This window comes from Neolamprologus brichardi, chromosome 18, assembly GCF_056152115.1.
Source record: "Neolamprologus brichardi isolate AB-2024 chromosome 18, ASM5615211v1, whole genome shotgun sequence".
In the NCBI taxonomy this organism is placed as follows: Eukaryota; Metazoa; Chordata; class Actinopteri; order Cichliformes; family Cichlidae; genus Neolamprologus; species Neolamprologus brichardi.
Window position 1 is genome coordinate 31,812,729 of NC_142121.1, and position 15,163 is coordinate 31,827,891.

Genomic DNA, 15,163 nt, shown 5'->3' on the forward strand with positions numbered 1-15,163 from the left:
AATATTATCAGTGCTGACCGATACTAGCACAATAGTATCGACACAAACGCTGGTATTGGTATCAGATTGATACCAGCATGATAGGATTGATATTGTGTTTATAGCCTGTAAGTTTAATATTTAGTCCAAACAATGGTGATAAATCAGTTTTCAGGGTTTTTGGGGAAATGAAATGATATACTCAACCATGTATTTTAAAAAACAACAAATGCTAACACAAAGTCCTTTAGACACAGGCACATTTACATTGCAGTTCTTTAAAAAAACAGAAAAAAACGACAGTTTCAAAATGCATGAAAAGCTGAAAGGCGTGTTTTGTTTTGTTAACAAATTATTGTGGAAATTAAAACAAAAGTGATTTAGTGGTCATTAAAACGTGTTCAGAAATGACAAATTAATGAGTCTAGTCACACTGTTCTTCCCTGCATAAGCTGACTTATGGTTAAATATATTGGTATTGGTAACGTAGGCCCGACTTGGTATCAGATGGATATTAAAATTTGCAGGTCAAAAGTAACATTTTGTCATTTACCATCCACAATAAAATAAAACTGGAATAGAATAGAATAGAATAAACCTTTATTGCCCCACGGATGAGAAATTTCGGTGTTACAGAGCTCTTACAGCAAGGAAAAAAATTAAATATAAAAGGAAGACAGAAGGTGGTCCTATAAACATAAGCAGCCGAATTGTGCATATAGGTAACAATGTACAGAATATGTATAGAAAAATTTAAATATTGTAGGAAGATATGTATAAAATGTACAGGGTTATGTATCAAATCTAGAACTAGCTGTGGAAATTTGATCCATTAATTTTAAAAACATTCTAATCATTACATTTTTAGTTCATCACCATTTTTAACAGAGTCTAAAAAGTTGATTTCTGTGTAGACAGTTTGTCTTTGTGAATTTTATGTTATGCAAAGGTACACATAATAACCATTACATACACTAATATTTAAGTTACTATTGTTATTTATTTTGCAATCATTTCTTGTGCTGAAGCTCTTTTGACAAATATCAAGGGGACACTTCAAGAACTCTGGAGGCTGTTACACCTTCCTGAGTCAATATTTTAGAGATAAAGCTAGAAAAATTGCTGTTGTCGATGCTGTTCATACAGCAACTCAAAAGTGTCTTATTGTGTCCCTTGCACCCTGGTAAACACAGTCAATTTACACTTGAAGGTCATCTTATTGCTCTGCATGTAAGTAAGTAACTCTGCCAAAGGAGTAATGCGAATTGCTTGGCACATTTGTTTGCAGAATTTTACTCGTCAGGGCTGGGTGTGACTTTAATGTTTGGCTTTCTGGTTGCTTTTGCTTTTGCCTGCTTGCCAAAGCACTTTATAAACTCTGCTTTATAAAAACTACTATTAAAATAAAGATTATTATTATTATTATTATTATTATTATTATTATTATTATTATTATTATTATTATTATTATTATTATTATTATTATTATTATTATTATTATATTCAGCTTTGGAAGTGCTCCAGATCTGAATCTGGATTTATTTTTAATGACAGATTGTAAGAAACAAGGCAAAATTTGGAATTAACTATTTACTTATACATAGTTTGAGATAAGAAAATCACTGTCAAGTTTTCAACACAATATATGAAACTATTCAGATCCAGATATCCTTCCAGAGATTTAATAATTTGTGTATGCAATAGTGGCGATTTCCAGCTGTGTTACAGATATGCAATCTCAGACTGCTGTAATTGTTTAAAGTATCCCTTGATCTCACTACGCAACTACTGTGGCGTATTTCACATTACTCAGACTATAAGTATCAACAACAGGATTGTATATTTATCCTATTTTTAGTGCTAGCAGTGCCTGTTGAATTTGGTTTGAACAGTAATTTGATGGAATTCAATTAACAACTGCCCACTCACCTCCATCCTGGTTAAATCTGCATCGGTCGTACACAGTGCTACTGAATTGTAGTGACGGCCTCACACCTCCACTCCCAACCAGAGGGGGCAAAGAGAGAGAACCAACTAAAGATGAATAAGTCGTTTCTTGGTGGATGGAGATGGAGGGAAGACTGGAAGAATGTAGGGATGGTACTAAACTCAAAATACTGATTGCTTTTTGCCTTTTTGTGTCATCTGGTGGAGAGGTGGGGGCTTGAGTGGAGGCAAATTGATTATAGAGGAGGAGGGAGAAGAAGAGGAGCAGAGGTGAGGAGGGGGGCGATGGGGTATGTAGATTACTTTGCCTGCCCCAAGCCACCTGACATGTACAGGGCATGATAGATTTCCATTTGCCAAACTCTGTGTGTGTGTGTGTGTGTGTGTGTGTGTGTGTGTGTGTGTGTGTGTGTGATTTTGATGACTAAACATGAAAAGCCATGTCCTATGAACAAGTGACAGAGCTCGCAGTCAGAAGAGAGGACACGGACTGACAGTTGCAATCAAACACTTGCACATTTACATGTAGCAAGAGCAACTAGGACAGAAGGGCAAAACAAGTAGAAACACATGCTTCTTAAACACACACACACACACACCTTCGTTTCCATACCCACAGTTCTTTCATTCAGCAAGCGCTGCTCGTCATTAAAGGCACATTTACCACAAATTGGACCAAATTCCCACTGTCACTTCCAATAATGGCAGCTCCCATGCAGAGAGCCAGAGAGAAGGAGACACGGTGGGTGGGTGTGCCATTTAGAATTGGCGGGTTAGTTTTGTGATATAATGCACACAACCCTTTCGGTTTTATCTCCTGTTCACATTTCTTTAGATCGCTCACAGATACAGAGGAAGTGCTTTTTACAAAATATCTTCAACATCTCCGTTCTTGCTTCTTCTTGTTCCCTTTTTTTGTGGTGTACGTATGGATCTAATGGCAAGTAGGCAAATCAGCCAGCTGTGACATTAGCCACCATCCCTTCTCAGGCCGGGATGATGCTATTTCCTTAAATAACTGTGTATGTGTGTGTGAGAGAGACAGAGAGTGGACATCGGAACTAGGCTTCCCAGGGCTAGCATCCTACACTGCCAGAAGGAAGGACAAACTACTAACCTTTATTAATTATTAAAACACACACAGACACCTTGCCATATTATTAGATGATGCATGGCTCCCACGTTTCCCCAGAGCTCCCAGCCACATCTCCTGGCTTTCTGGATGACAATGAACCAATTCTATCCACGGATTAAAGCCTTGAGATGTGGCTGATAGCTCGGAAAATAAAACAAGATTTGGCTATTTGTCCAATAATGCCTGGCTGATGCTCAGTTTGATCATTTCCTAAATTCTTTTCCATACATATATGTTCTTCATAATTATACATTTACATTTTCTTTGTTTTCTATTATTTGTTTGAGTCGTTTTTTTTGGCAGGCAATCCATCTCTGTCCATCGGTTTCTCCTGCACTGTCCTATTTTCCATACATCTTACCCTCCATACATCTGCCCCTCCCTGAGCCTGGTTCTGTTGGAGGTTTCTTCCCGTTAAAAGGCAGTTTTTACTTCCAGCTGTCAGCTTACTCAACGGGGGTTGTTTGATTGTTGGGGTTTTCTCTGTAGTATTGTTGGGTTAAAATAGAAAGCTCATAGCTATAATAAGTCAATATATAAATTGACTTATTCAGGAAGTTAGGCCATTGCTTTGGTCTTAAATGACTGGAACTGACTTAAAAATCAAAAGATCATGAAGAAATAACTAATGAAACATAGATGAGATGTGAGAAAAAAGACCAGTAAAGGCTTATTAAGCAAAGGGGGAAAACAAGATTTGTAGGAAGAGATAAAAAAAAAATCAAATAAATAAATGATTGCAAATAAATGGAAGAGAAGAAACAAGTGGTATAGTGTTTGGACAGGGAGAGACAAGAGGAGGGGTGCGCACAGTGTAAACGGTGGGTAAATGAAGTGTGATTTCCACTTGGGGTGACGCTATCTGTTGCCCTTTTCCTTCAGGTTAATGGGTACTATCATAAAACTGGGCCGCTTAGGTGGACACCGGGTCACAACCACAGACGTAGGTGCACACACAAAACCCGACGCGTGGTCAAGGTGAAATATGGGTCCTAATGGTTGTGTTCCATCGTTACAAGGGCCCGGAGTTGATTTGTCCATCGTAAAACAGCTCGTGCAACTGCCGTGAGGGGAAAGAAAGGGGGCAGAAGTGAACTTGAGGTCACGGGTTTGAATCCTAATCCCTGTAGGAAACACTTAGCTTTGCATTGACAGCGTGCTCCTGCCTTTTATGCAGATTTATGATACCAAAATCTTTGTTCAGAATAAAAAAATAGGTCAGCGAGCTGGACATAAAATCTGAGTTGAAATACAGGCGGTAATAATCCTTCAAAATTACTCTGTATCAACCGATATATCCTGGTAATATGATTCATGTTATTTAATTTAATGAAATTATGAGACATCCCAATTTGTTATTTCATACCCAGGACAATGTTTCCAATTCAAGATTACAGGATTCATTATACCTTCATTCAACCGTGTCCGTTATTGTAAGACACCGGGTTAAACTTAGCTTTAAACATATAGATGTTAATAATGTTTGTGTAACGTGTTCGTGCACACTTTCATTGAGACTGACCAAAACAGGGTATATAAAGACATATATACATACCTACAGATCATTAAAGTAACGCTTATAATAAATATTTGACTCTGTTAAGGAGAGAGCTCAGTCCTACCTGAGGCAGATGGTGGCTAGCCTCTCTATCTCTGTCTCCATGTGTTCCTGTAGCTCTCCAGGCCTGAGCAACACCTGGCAGATGGGACAGACTGGAGCCTGGCTGTCATACAGGGACATCTTCTTTTTACCTGGAGACACCAATGAAGAGAAACACACAGAGACAAGAATATCAGCATAAGAGATATAAGCACCCAACCATTTCTTTTTTCATGCACAAACCTTACATGTTGAGTGTTTAATTATATGGTATCAGAATGCACCTCAGATATTATTTTTTATTACTGTTGTTTTTTTACTGCAGAATCCCATCGAGTACAAATGAAGCTAGTGTGGAAGTACCTTAAAAATGTAGTTTTACAATGGCCAGCAGGGGGCGACTTCTATGAGTGCAAAAATGGGTCCTATCGCAAAGAAGTCTGTGAGAAAATGACCCTAATACTCACTCCATCTACAACTTCAGTTGGCATTTTCCTAATTCAATACAATTCAATTCAATCACAACAAAAGTCGCCTCAAGGCGCTTCATAGATACAGAGAAAAGCCCAACAATCATATGACCCCCTATGAGCAAGCACTTTGGCGACAGTGGGAAGGAAAAACTCCCTTTTAACAGGAAGAAACCTCCGGCAGAACCAGGCTCAGGGAGGGGCGGCCATCTGCTAAAGCAGATCATTGTTTCAGTCACTCACGTCAAGTCTTATTTAAGTCAAAATGGTCACTTCATAAAAATATGTTTCCATACAGTAAAAACATGCAGGGTATGCTTTAGGACATGGCCACATTGTGATTGACAAGATGCTAGAGCATGTGGTGACCTTGCATAAATTCCCTACATAAATCTCTTTGCATAGTATTGACAGACTTTGTCATGTGGCAGTGAAGCAGAAGTTTTAGGGTAAAAGCAAGAAAATGGGTTTAAGGAGCCAGCATCTTCAGCAAGCATCACAGTATACATTTCTGGATTACACGCGTACAAAAGCGGACTAGAGTGTTCTACAGTATCCATTGTGTAATGTTGCTCTGGGGTCAAAGCGGGAGGTGGTGTTAGAAGGGGAGTTAAAGAAGTGTCTGCCATGGATGAGATAATGCTGTATAGAGTCTGCCAACACTACCTCACTTCATTGTCCTTGATCAGCAGGGCATAGGGTGGGGCCACACCTGTTTCTCTGTGTGTGTGTGTGTCATTGTGTCGAGCACTGCGTACGTGTTGGAACGTATGCATTTTTGTGTTTGTGCTTTGTCTATCTAACCTGGCTAAAAATACCACCTATTGAAATCATATCAGTGCTTAGAGTTGGAGGACACTTCCTGATTTCCTGGATAGCCAATCAAATAGTTCTTTTTTTAGCCCGCAAACAATCGGCCCCGCCTCAGCCAGGACATCCCGTTTAGACCGCTTGTCACCACGGCAACAAGGGGACCAGGTACGGGGGGACTCCCTATCTGCCTTGTCTTTAGTGAACCGTTTTTTTTTTTCTTTTCTTTTTAATGCACAAACGTTACATACACACACTCCTATACATACACATGCAGCCCTTGGGGGGCATTTATCCTTGCTCACAGTTTCCTGCAAAAGGACTCATGATACATAGTAATGGAAAGCACGCACAAACGCCCCCCCTCGACAACCCACCTCTGCCGCTGCCCTTCTTTTCTCAGAGCGTGTGCATGCATACTAGCCTCCCATTCTCCTGCACTGCTGCTTAACACAGCCCACAGCACTGGACACGTTAAGTGACTTTGAAAAATAGGTAATCGATTACCTTCTTTCTCTCTTTTTCTATCTCTTTTTTACATGTTTCCTTCTCTTTTTTGCATTCTGATTCTCCCTACAATCCTTTCTTTGTTTTTTCTTTCTTCCTTTCTTTTTCATCTTCTTTATTTTCATTTCTTCCTTTCTCTCTCCCTTACTACCCCTCTCCTTTCTGATTTTTCCCTTTCTCTCCTTGTTTCTTCATCTCCTATTTACCCCCCCTCTCAGCCCCTGCACACCTCCTCTCTCCCCTTTATTGCTTTGACAAGATAATTTGAGTCATGCTGAAGCCGTCCGCCATCCGCCACAGCAAACAAAGAACAGATCCAATCCCCCTCTGCAGCCGATGGGGCCGCTTTCTATTCTGCAGACAAACGCACTCCTGGAGGTCGCGGACGCGCACACAAACATATGCTTGATTATTGTTGAGTCCAAAAAAAAAAGTGTAAACGCTTGTTTTGCATGGTGAAAGTTTACTTTGTGCATTTCAATAAGAGGTGATTTTCTTTTGAAGTTTGAAAGATTCTCTGTGAATGAGGTTATTTTTGTACTGGCAGACTGATGATAAAGACATGTAGCTGCACATTTACGACAACAAAAAAGCAACAATGAATTAGAGGAAAACATACTAAAGTGGAGGAATGATTGGGTTGTGTGAAGTGGTTTGAATTCAAACTTTTTTTTACAGAAAATATGAACCAGCACATTAAGACAAAACATATTCCTAAGACATGCAAATTTGACTTTCTCTGATGTGATGGAATAAATACAGCTAACAGCTTTTACATCCAACAGAGATGGGAACTGCTGTCACCAAAAACATAAAAGCAGCACTAAACATAGACCAAAATATAAAATCAGCCATAATATGTGAAAATAAATAGATCATTTCATAAATCCTGCAACACAAAGCATTCAATCAAACACTGAAGGGAAACTTTGCATTTTTTTAAAAGGCAGATTTTTTTTAAAGCTAAAAAATATTAAATATATCAGCAACAAGTGTGTCTCCATATGAAAATTGTCACATAAAACTTGCAAAATTAGCAAATGAAACATCTTTCAGTCCAAAACGGGCCCCCAATTAATCCAAATGTAATGCCATGCATTGTTTATTTGCCCTAAAAGTCTTGTCAAAACTTTCACTCTTCATCTCTTTCTTTTCTTTTTTTAAACTTGTTTGCTGTTGTGGTCTTTCCTCCTTTCCTGTCATTTTTACTTCCCATGTACTTTCTCTTTTCCCTTCCTCTTATTTTTCCCCTCTCCCTGTCAAGTGCTCCCCGAGGGAAGTGAGCGATGGGGAAAGCCGAACGGACAGAAAAATCCCTCGAAGGAGGAAGAGGAGGAGAAGCAGGGTTGGGAGGGATGGGGGGTGGGGTGGTGCTGATGTGATGCGATGTCGCACACCCTGCTTGTCAGCCCCTTAAAGATGATTAATGTTGGGGCGACACGCAAACACATGTGTGTATCCACATGTCCCGCTTTAGACTTCACACGCTCAAAACACACACACTCCCCCTGCGGCGCGACGAGGGAGCGTTTAATCTTGGGTAGCACGGGGAAGGCACCGGAGCTGCAGAAGATGGAGGGGGGGTTGGAGCGAGAAGACGGCTGGACAATAACAAGGAAATAGGACTGACAGGACTTTTTAGTGTTGAGACTCCTCAGTGAAGCACTGGTCGGCCGCCCAAACTAGGGGATGGATGGATGGATGGAGCAGGAGAGCCGAGAGAAGGTGTGCGTCTCCTTGACAGCCATGATGGAATATAGGCCTGAACCCTCCCACCCTACAAAATGTGCCAAGATGGATCGTCTTATCTCTCTTTCTCTGACTTCCTTTCCCTTCTTTCTCCTTCTCCCAGTCCCTCCATCTGTCTTTACTTACTCCTTCTCCTTTCCAGATCACTATCTCTCTCTTTTCCTCTTCTTCCTTATTTCCTCCTGTCACCACTTTCCCTTCTTTCATCTCTGTCACTTGAGCCAGTTAACAGATCTCAGTGGCTTCACGAAACAATAAGTCACCGAGCTGGCAGGAAGCATATCCTCTGACTTTTCTGATCGCCAGTCTGATTTATTTACTGACTGCTGTACTGCTGACACGACACTTACGCTGGTCTAACACGACAAATTGAGTAGCTAATTCCTAGTTCAGCTTTGTGAATCTGTCAGTGGAATGACTGAAAATTGCAAAGATAACCATAAGGCTGTTTTAGTTTTAGTTTTTCAAAAAACAGAAACAATGTTAAATTTAATCAATGATCACCCCAAAATACGTCCTTGATTAGGCTTTTCAAATAATGAGAGGAGCCGCACATACAAACACAACTAGACAGGCAATTACAGACAGCAGATGGTGAGGAGGAGAAAGCCAGATCATGTGGAAGAGTGGAGAGCAAAGAGGAGGGATCTTCTTTTCTTTGCCATCCCTTCCTTTCCTTTTGTTTCACTTTCATCCTAATAGCCTTACTCTCTGCTTTCCTAACTCTACATGCTCATTTTCCCCATTTGCAACACTGCTTTTTCTTCCTTTCTTCCTTTTCTCCCTCATATCCCTTTTCATATTTATTGTGCACTAATAAATATGAGTGATCCTTATTTTCAAAATTCTCAGACTTCAGAGGCTGCGCAGCCAAAAGCTACTGAAAATTGGTAAATCATTAGTCATCCCAAAATGATGAAAAAGTTTGAACCTGTTGTACTACTTCAACTGGCGATCTTCTTCTTCTTCTTTGTAAAATAAAAACTTTTTCTCCTCTCTCTTCAGTCTCTCGGTGCTACCCCGTCTCCCTCTTCCTTGCTTTGGTCCAGATGAAGTGGGAATCAATAGATGCTAGATAGCACAGGCTCCCAGTCTCAGACTACAATGAGCTGAGGTAAAAGGCCACCTCCAGAGAGGACAGGGATTGTCAGCTCAATACTCTCTCTCAATGGGACCAGAGATAAAACACCATTTGGGGTGTCCTCATGGCTCAATGGGCTAAGAGGCAAAGCATGTACTCACAAAACTGTGGCTCCAAATCCCAATTAATGACCTGGATTGCGTGTCATCTGTCTGCCTTTATCTCGCCCAACATGGCGGCCTCTAAGGAAGCAGGAGATTGGTGTACACTGAACCCTTCCCTTTTTCTATGCGCTGCTTATAGCTTGCCTTGATGGCACATGGCAGTAAGAAATGCACTGTTATAAAAACTTACAGATTTTTGGGTTAAACGTGTTTGACTTTCCATGAACTTGATCACTCTTTTCTATTTTTTATATCTTCTGCAAGGAATTGTATTGACTTGTAAAGGGTGCACACAATCAGCTAATGAGCACCGAGCATGTAAACTGGATTTAAGCGCAACAGTAAGAGTCAGAAAACAGGAAGGCCGGATTTATGGCTTGGCATATACAGAGTATGTTTGTATGCTACGTTCGCACAAACACCCCGCAACAGGCACACTTGCACATTCCCCAAATGGAATTACAAAGTGTCTACATGTAGAGGCTGTTTTTCTGTCCTTGAACAACTGTCTTCACCTTATGTGTATACACACACACATGCGCGCGCGCACACTTCCATTCCCCCTCCTTGTTGTTCCCCTAAATGAGTTTTCTGACATGCATCAAGTGTTTATGCCTACAACCCTCTTGTCTCTCGTCTTCCCTTCCTCCTCTTCCACCTCCCTTCTTCTCCCCTCCCCTCTCCCGCTCGCCCGGCCGGTTAGCTATAACACCCGCCAACATCGGTAAACAAGGAAATCTCTCAGCCGCGGCCCGGCGTGTAACCGCATTACCGCGCCCGATAACCTCTTCAAATAATGTGCGATAAGGGGAATTTGATTTGATTCACGAAAGGGAAAGAGGGCCACTTCTGCTTCCCCCCGACTCCTCCTCCCTTCCCTTCCAATCTCTTTCTCTTCCTTTCCTTTATTTCTGTCGTTCTTTCCCTTCACCCCACCATCTTCTCCTCTTCTTCCTTTCACTTAGCCTCAGGGTCCAGGCCTCCTCCTCCTCCTCCTCCGCCACCTCCTCCTCCCGTTGCATTCTCCCTTTCTCCAGAATGACACTGCTTCGCATCCACAATCAAATAAATCCCGCCGAGGTGTCAGCCTTCATTTCGACTCTCCCCTGTCTTTCCCCGAGACCGATGCAAGGTGAGGTGAGAGGGGCTCCGTAAAGCCATCATCTCCATAATGGCGAATATGAGCCCTAAAGCCCCAAACCAGGGGGCCGCATTAACACAAATGGGACCAGCAAGGTGTGTGTGTGCGTGGGTCTCCCGGTGAAGTGATATGGTTTTTCTCTTAAGTGAGCTGTGATTTAACCAGGCTAGACACTAGGCTGATCACTGCCTCCGTATGGGCGCGCGTGCAAAATAGATGAGGCTGTGTGGCTCATTCAGGGGACATTTGATGAAATGGAACGGGGGGTCAACTTCAGTTTGCCACCCGGGCTGCTTTGCGTTGCTCTCTGCGAGCGTGTGCGTTCCCTGTGTCTGTCTGAGCATATGTGCGTATGTGTGTGTGTGTGTTTGTGTGCAGTCTCACTCCCTGACAGTGATGCATGGCACTTTTAAATAGCACTCCTCCACGCCCTGCTCAAAACTCATCACCGGGGTCTTTCACTATCCCTCCCTCGCTCCCTGGGGTTGTCACTTTTAGAAAAGCAAATGAAATGTCGGTGCCGTACAGAGGAGAGGAGGGATGAAGAGATGGCCGACTGAGGGGTAGCAAGTGGAAAGGTGTGTGTGTGTGTGTGTGTGTGTGTGTGCAGGAGTATGGATGTATGCTGTCTGTTCAAGACAATTGGAATTTTTCTGTGGGTAAATAAGAGGCAGAATGAATAGAAAATGCATTCGTCTTACATCGATAGGAACTGCACTACTGCTACTATATGCACAATACTTTTTGTGTCACTGGGGAAAGGTTTTGGGTCAGAAGAACATTTTCACGGCCCCTTACTTTTAACCACACTCTTAGAATTCAAAAGGAATTAAAATGAAACTTGGTGGATTTAGAAAAGAGAAAGGGAAAGCCCAAGAGATCAGCACATCATAAATCACCGGCTGCCTAGTTTGAACATACGTGATAAATTGTGATCTAATGATTCCAGTGTGTGTGTGTCTGTGTGTGTCTGTGTGTGTGTGTGTCAGCATGTATAATGCTGCTTTTACTCCTGGGACCTGGCAACAGGCATATGTGTTCGTCTCGAAGACAGTGGAGTGATGCTTGTAAGGTTATCTCCAACTACTGACAGCTGTTTATTCAATCAATCACCTTGTCAGTGCGCGTGCGTGCTCCTGTCCAAGAGTGGCGAGCGAGAAAGAAGTAAATTAATGGAGCATTAACCAAGCGCTGACCCACAGAGCCACAGGCACAAGCAGCAGCCACGGGCCAATCCCAATAACACACAGCCACATGTAGTGTGCCAGTGGTTTGCAGGAAGCCGAAGGTGGCAAAAGCAGACTAAGTGGAATATTCATTGTTCTTATTTAGCATCCTTTTAGAACATGGGATATGAAAGCTATGCCTGCAGTTAGGAGTGTATGACGTGTGTTTATAATTAAGTCACACAGAGGGAAGACACTTCTGCTTTTACTGACCTATGCCCTGTCTGTGCTGACTGACTCTATTCCATTTCTCCTTCCTCAGCTGTGTGGAGGTGGAGGGATACCGAATGGAGAGAGGTGTGGGCGTGAGGCCTGTCGGCACTCATTTCCATCCCAAAGGGCCTAATCATGACAGGAACATGCCGTGTCAGTGGGCAAACAGGGACATCAGCAAGTTTGAAATAGATACTCTGAGTCAGCCCTAATCACACAAACACAGCCTGTTTTCTTGCCCGCTTGCACGCTCGCGTGTGTGTGTGTGTGTGTGCTATACTAAATAATAAAGTGAATAGTATTACTGCAAACACAAATTCAGCACACACTTTGACATTATATATTTTATTTATCGTCTGATAGCTACTGTTGCCCATTAACAGGAACTTTCAGTGCGTTTTAATCGATGCTGATATTTTCTGCTGACTGTTCTCCATATAGCTGACATACTTGCTTGACTTTGTGTTCAATAGCCCTATTAATCCACACTTAGAGCTGGTCTTCAGCAGCACATATCAACACAAAAAATAGTCTCCTGCATATTACCTCCCTATTATTTATTCTTTCTTTATGTCTCTCATTTACTCTCCTTTTTTTCTCCCCCTTCCCCTTGCTTTGATTCGCCTCTCTCGTTGCCTCTCATTATCGCTCTCCCTGCTGCTTTCATATGGTCTAGCGGCTGAATTAATTACCAAAGCCAATTAACGCTAGATTGGCTGATGTTTTAACTAATTAGCTTTAATGAGGGTGCCGTGGCTGCCTGCACCGTGTTAATTGAATCCTAACAGCGGAGGAGGCAGCCTGTGGAGGCAGAATGAGAGCGATGGATGGATAGAAGGATGGATGGATAAAGACACACGCACAGAGTTGTTATTGATAATATTTAGAGCGGATCATAGTACCTCCCACACTGTTGTTGCTGCTGGTTTATCATTAACATTTCTGGCCTTTTGTACCGATATCCACACTTAGAGGAAAAAAGGAAATAGAATCCTATCAGAAGGTGATGTGAATATGTTATGCCAGCATGTGCGTTCCCCTCATTTGCTGGTTAAAGGTTTATCTTAGATAACTAGATTTAAGTAATGCAACTCATATCCTCGCTGTGTATCTCCTGGTTATTCCTCTCTGTGTTTGTTATTGCAAAACGTGTCTGGCAAAGAGGAGCAGCAGATTAGACTCTTAGATCACTGTCATGGCGTCCTTTTAGTGCGGATTACCTGCTGAACTCCATTCTCACCTGTCTTATGAAAGGAGGATCAGAAGAGACGGGAAAAGGATAAAACTAAATTTCACATTATGTCATTTGAAGGAGATTTGAATATTTTCACGCAGCATCGTGGATTCTGCAAGCTGTATTTAAGATTCTTGCATTTTATTTTTGATTGAATTTTTTAAACTGTCCTTCAAATACCTAGTAAGTTTCCTTACTAAACCATGTTTTCGGTCCAAAGTAGAAGAATGTAGCCTAGCTGCTAAGCACAGGCTTAACCTAGCCATAAATCACTCTGGCTGTGTTATTACCAGCTTTACATAGCTGTTCAGGTTCCTACTGTTTAGTTTGTCATCACAAATGTAGGCTCTGATATTACAATTTAATGTGCTTTCTGTCCTAAAGAAACAGTAGTCATTGAAAATTTGCTGTTAATTTATTCTTCGCTAGCTAAAGTTAGCAAAGGCTAAAGCTAGCAATCATAATAGTATTTAGCTAGCTAAAATTTAAATAGCTAAATATTAATGAAGTCATTTTGACAAATTAACCTAAAAAGGCACACAAATATACATACATTTCAGTTTTCTATTTTTTATGCAGTTGCCATTTTATGTAAGTCCACATTTCTTTCTTTCTTTCTTTTTTTTTTTCCTTTTTACAGTAGGCTGTGACTGATGAACAAAATCTAGGCTATCACTGATGTTTGTGCACAAAAAGGAGAAAAAAATAAAGACATAACACTTTCTTACATATATTATTTAATTAAATCCAACCTATATGAAATTGACCAGAAATAACTGTAAATTTTAAAAAGCAAACCTTAAATTAACATTACTGAGCGACATGAGCCGCATTACATAAAGATTGAACATTACGCCCATCCTCTTCCTTTCTCTGCTTTCTCCCATCTTGCTGATCTAAAGACATGAACCCCGGCAGATTGTCTGAGGTGGCCATAAAAATCTGCATGGCCGTGTAAAAGGCTTAATGATTTTAAAGTTACAAGAGAAAAGAGCCTGCAGTTTGTCTCATCCATCAAGTCTAGCACCAGCGCCTTCGCCAAATGGCCCTGCCACCTAACCTGGAGCTTAGCAATGCGGGGCCAAATACGCCCTCCCTCTCTCGCTGTCTCACTGAAACATTTTGTCTTCATCCTACTTAGACTACATTATTTCTTTCCTTACTCTTTGTAGCTCTTTCACCTTCTCTGTGTCACCTTGTATTTTTCTTTTTCAGTTTTCCATAGTATTAGTATCAGTTGGCTGCAGTTCTTTTCTTTTAGTCTTTTTCTAGAAAGACTACAAATGTAAGATTTTTCTGCTTTAAATTAGGTTGGCACACGGTAAATGACTCATATTTTAGGGTATAACTAAGCCACACTGGCTCTTGACATAGCAGGTAGACACCAAATACACAAGCCAGACCTTAAACATCTAAATTTGGTGCAATAAAAGATGCATGACCTTGAATTAGATGATACTGGCTACAGTTTCTAAAGACAGCACTCATCCATCTAACCCATTCAACCCAGCAGTCCCTAACCTCCAATAAGATTCCACTTACTGATAGAAGCCTTTTGATTGGCTCTTGAAAACTCTAATCAGTATTAGAGACCCTCAGACTCAGGCTTTATAGAATACTTTGATATAAGTTTACTGTGTTCTGCTCTCCTTGCCTGAATGACTACATGTCTTAGGATGTTCTATCAGGGCAGAGGTTCCCTCCTGAGGTGGATGACACATATCAAGTACACGTTAACTCTTAGATACATACACTCATATCCAACACATCCCTCTAGAGATGTGGTCTTGTAGAAAGAAATGGGTAATTTCATGTTCCCATCATTGGCTCATCTGTCAAATGGTGGCAGATTCATTTATGCACATACACACATGTGAAGCATGACAGAGAAGCCTGACGATTGCAGT

At 41.3% G+C, this 15,163-nt stretch overlaps 1 protein-coding gene across 3 annotated transcripts in view; it reads right to left on the reverse strand.

Annotated features, from left to right (window-relative positions):
• The window catches only part of rnf220a (ring finger protein 220a), a 168,097-nt gene that overhangs the window by 39,052 nt on the left and 113,882 nt on the right, over positions 1 to 15,163 (reverse strand). For all 3 annotated transcript variants that reach the window (XM_035912960.2, XM_006802741.2, XM_006802742.2), the window contains exon 3: positions 4,684 to 4,813. In XM_035912960.2, coding sequence (XP_035768853.2) covers positions 4,684 to 4,813 — 130 coding nt within the window. The remainder of the gene's footprint in view (positions 1 to 4,683; positions 4,814 to 15,163) is intronic.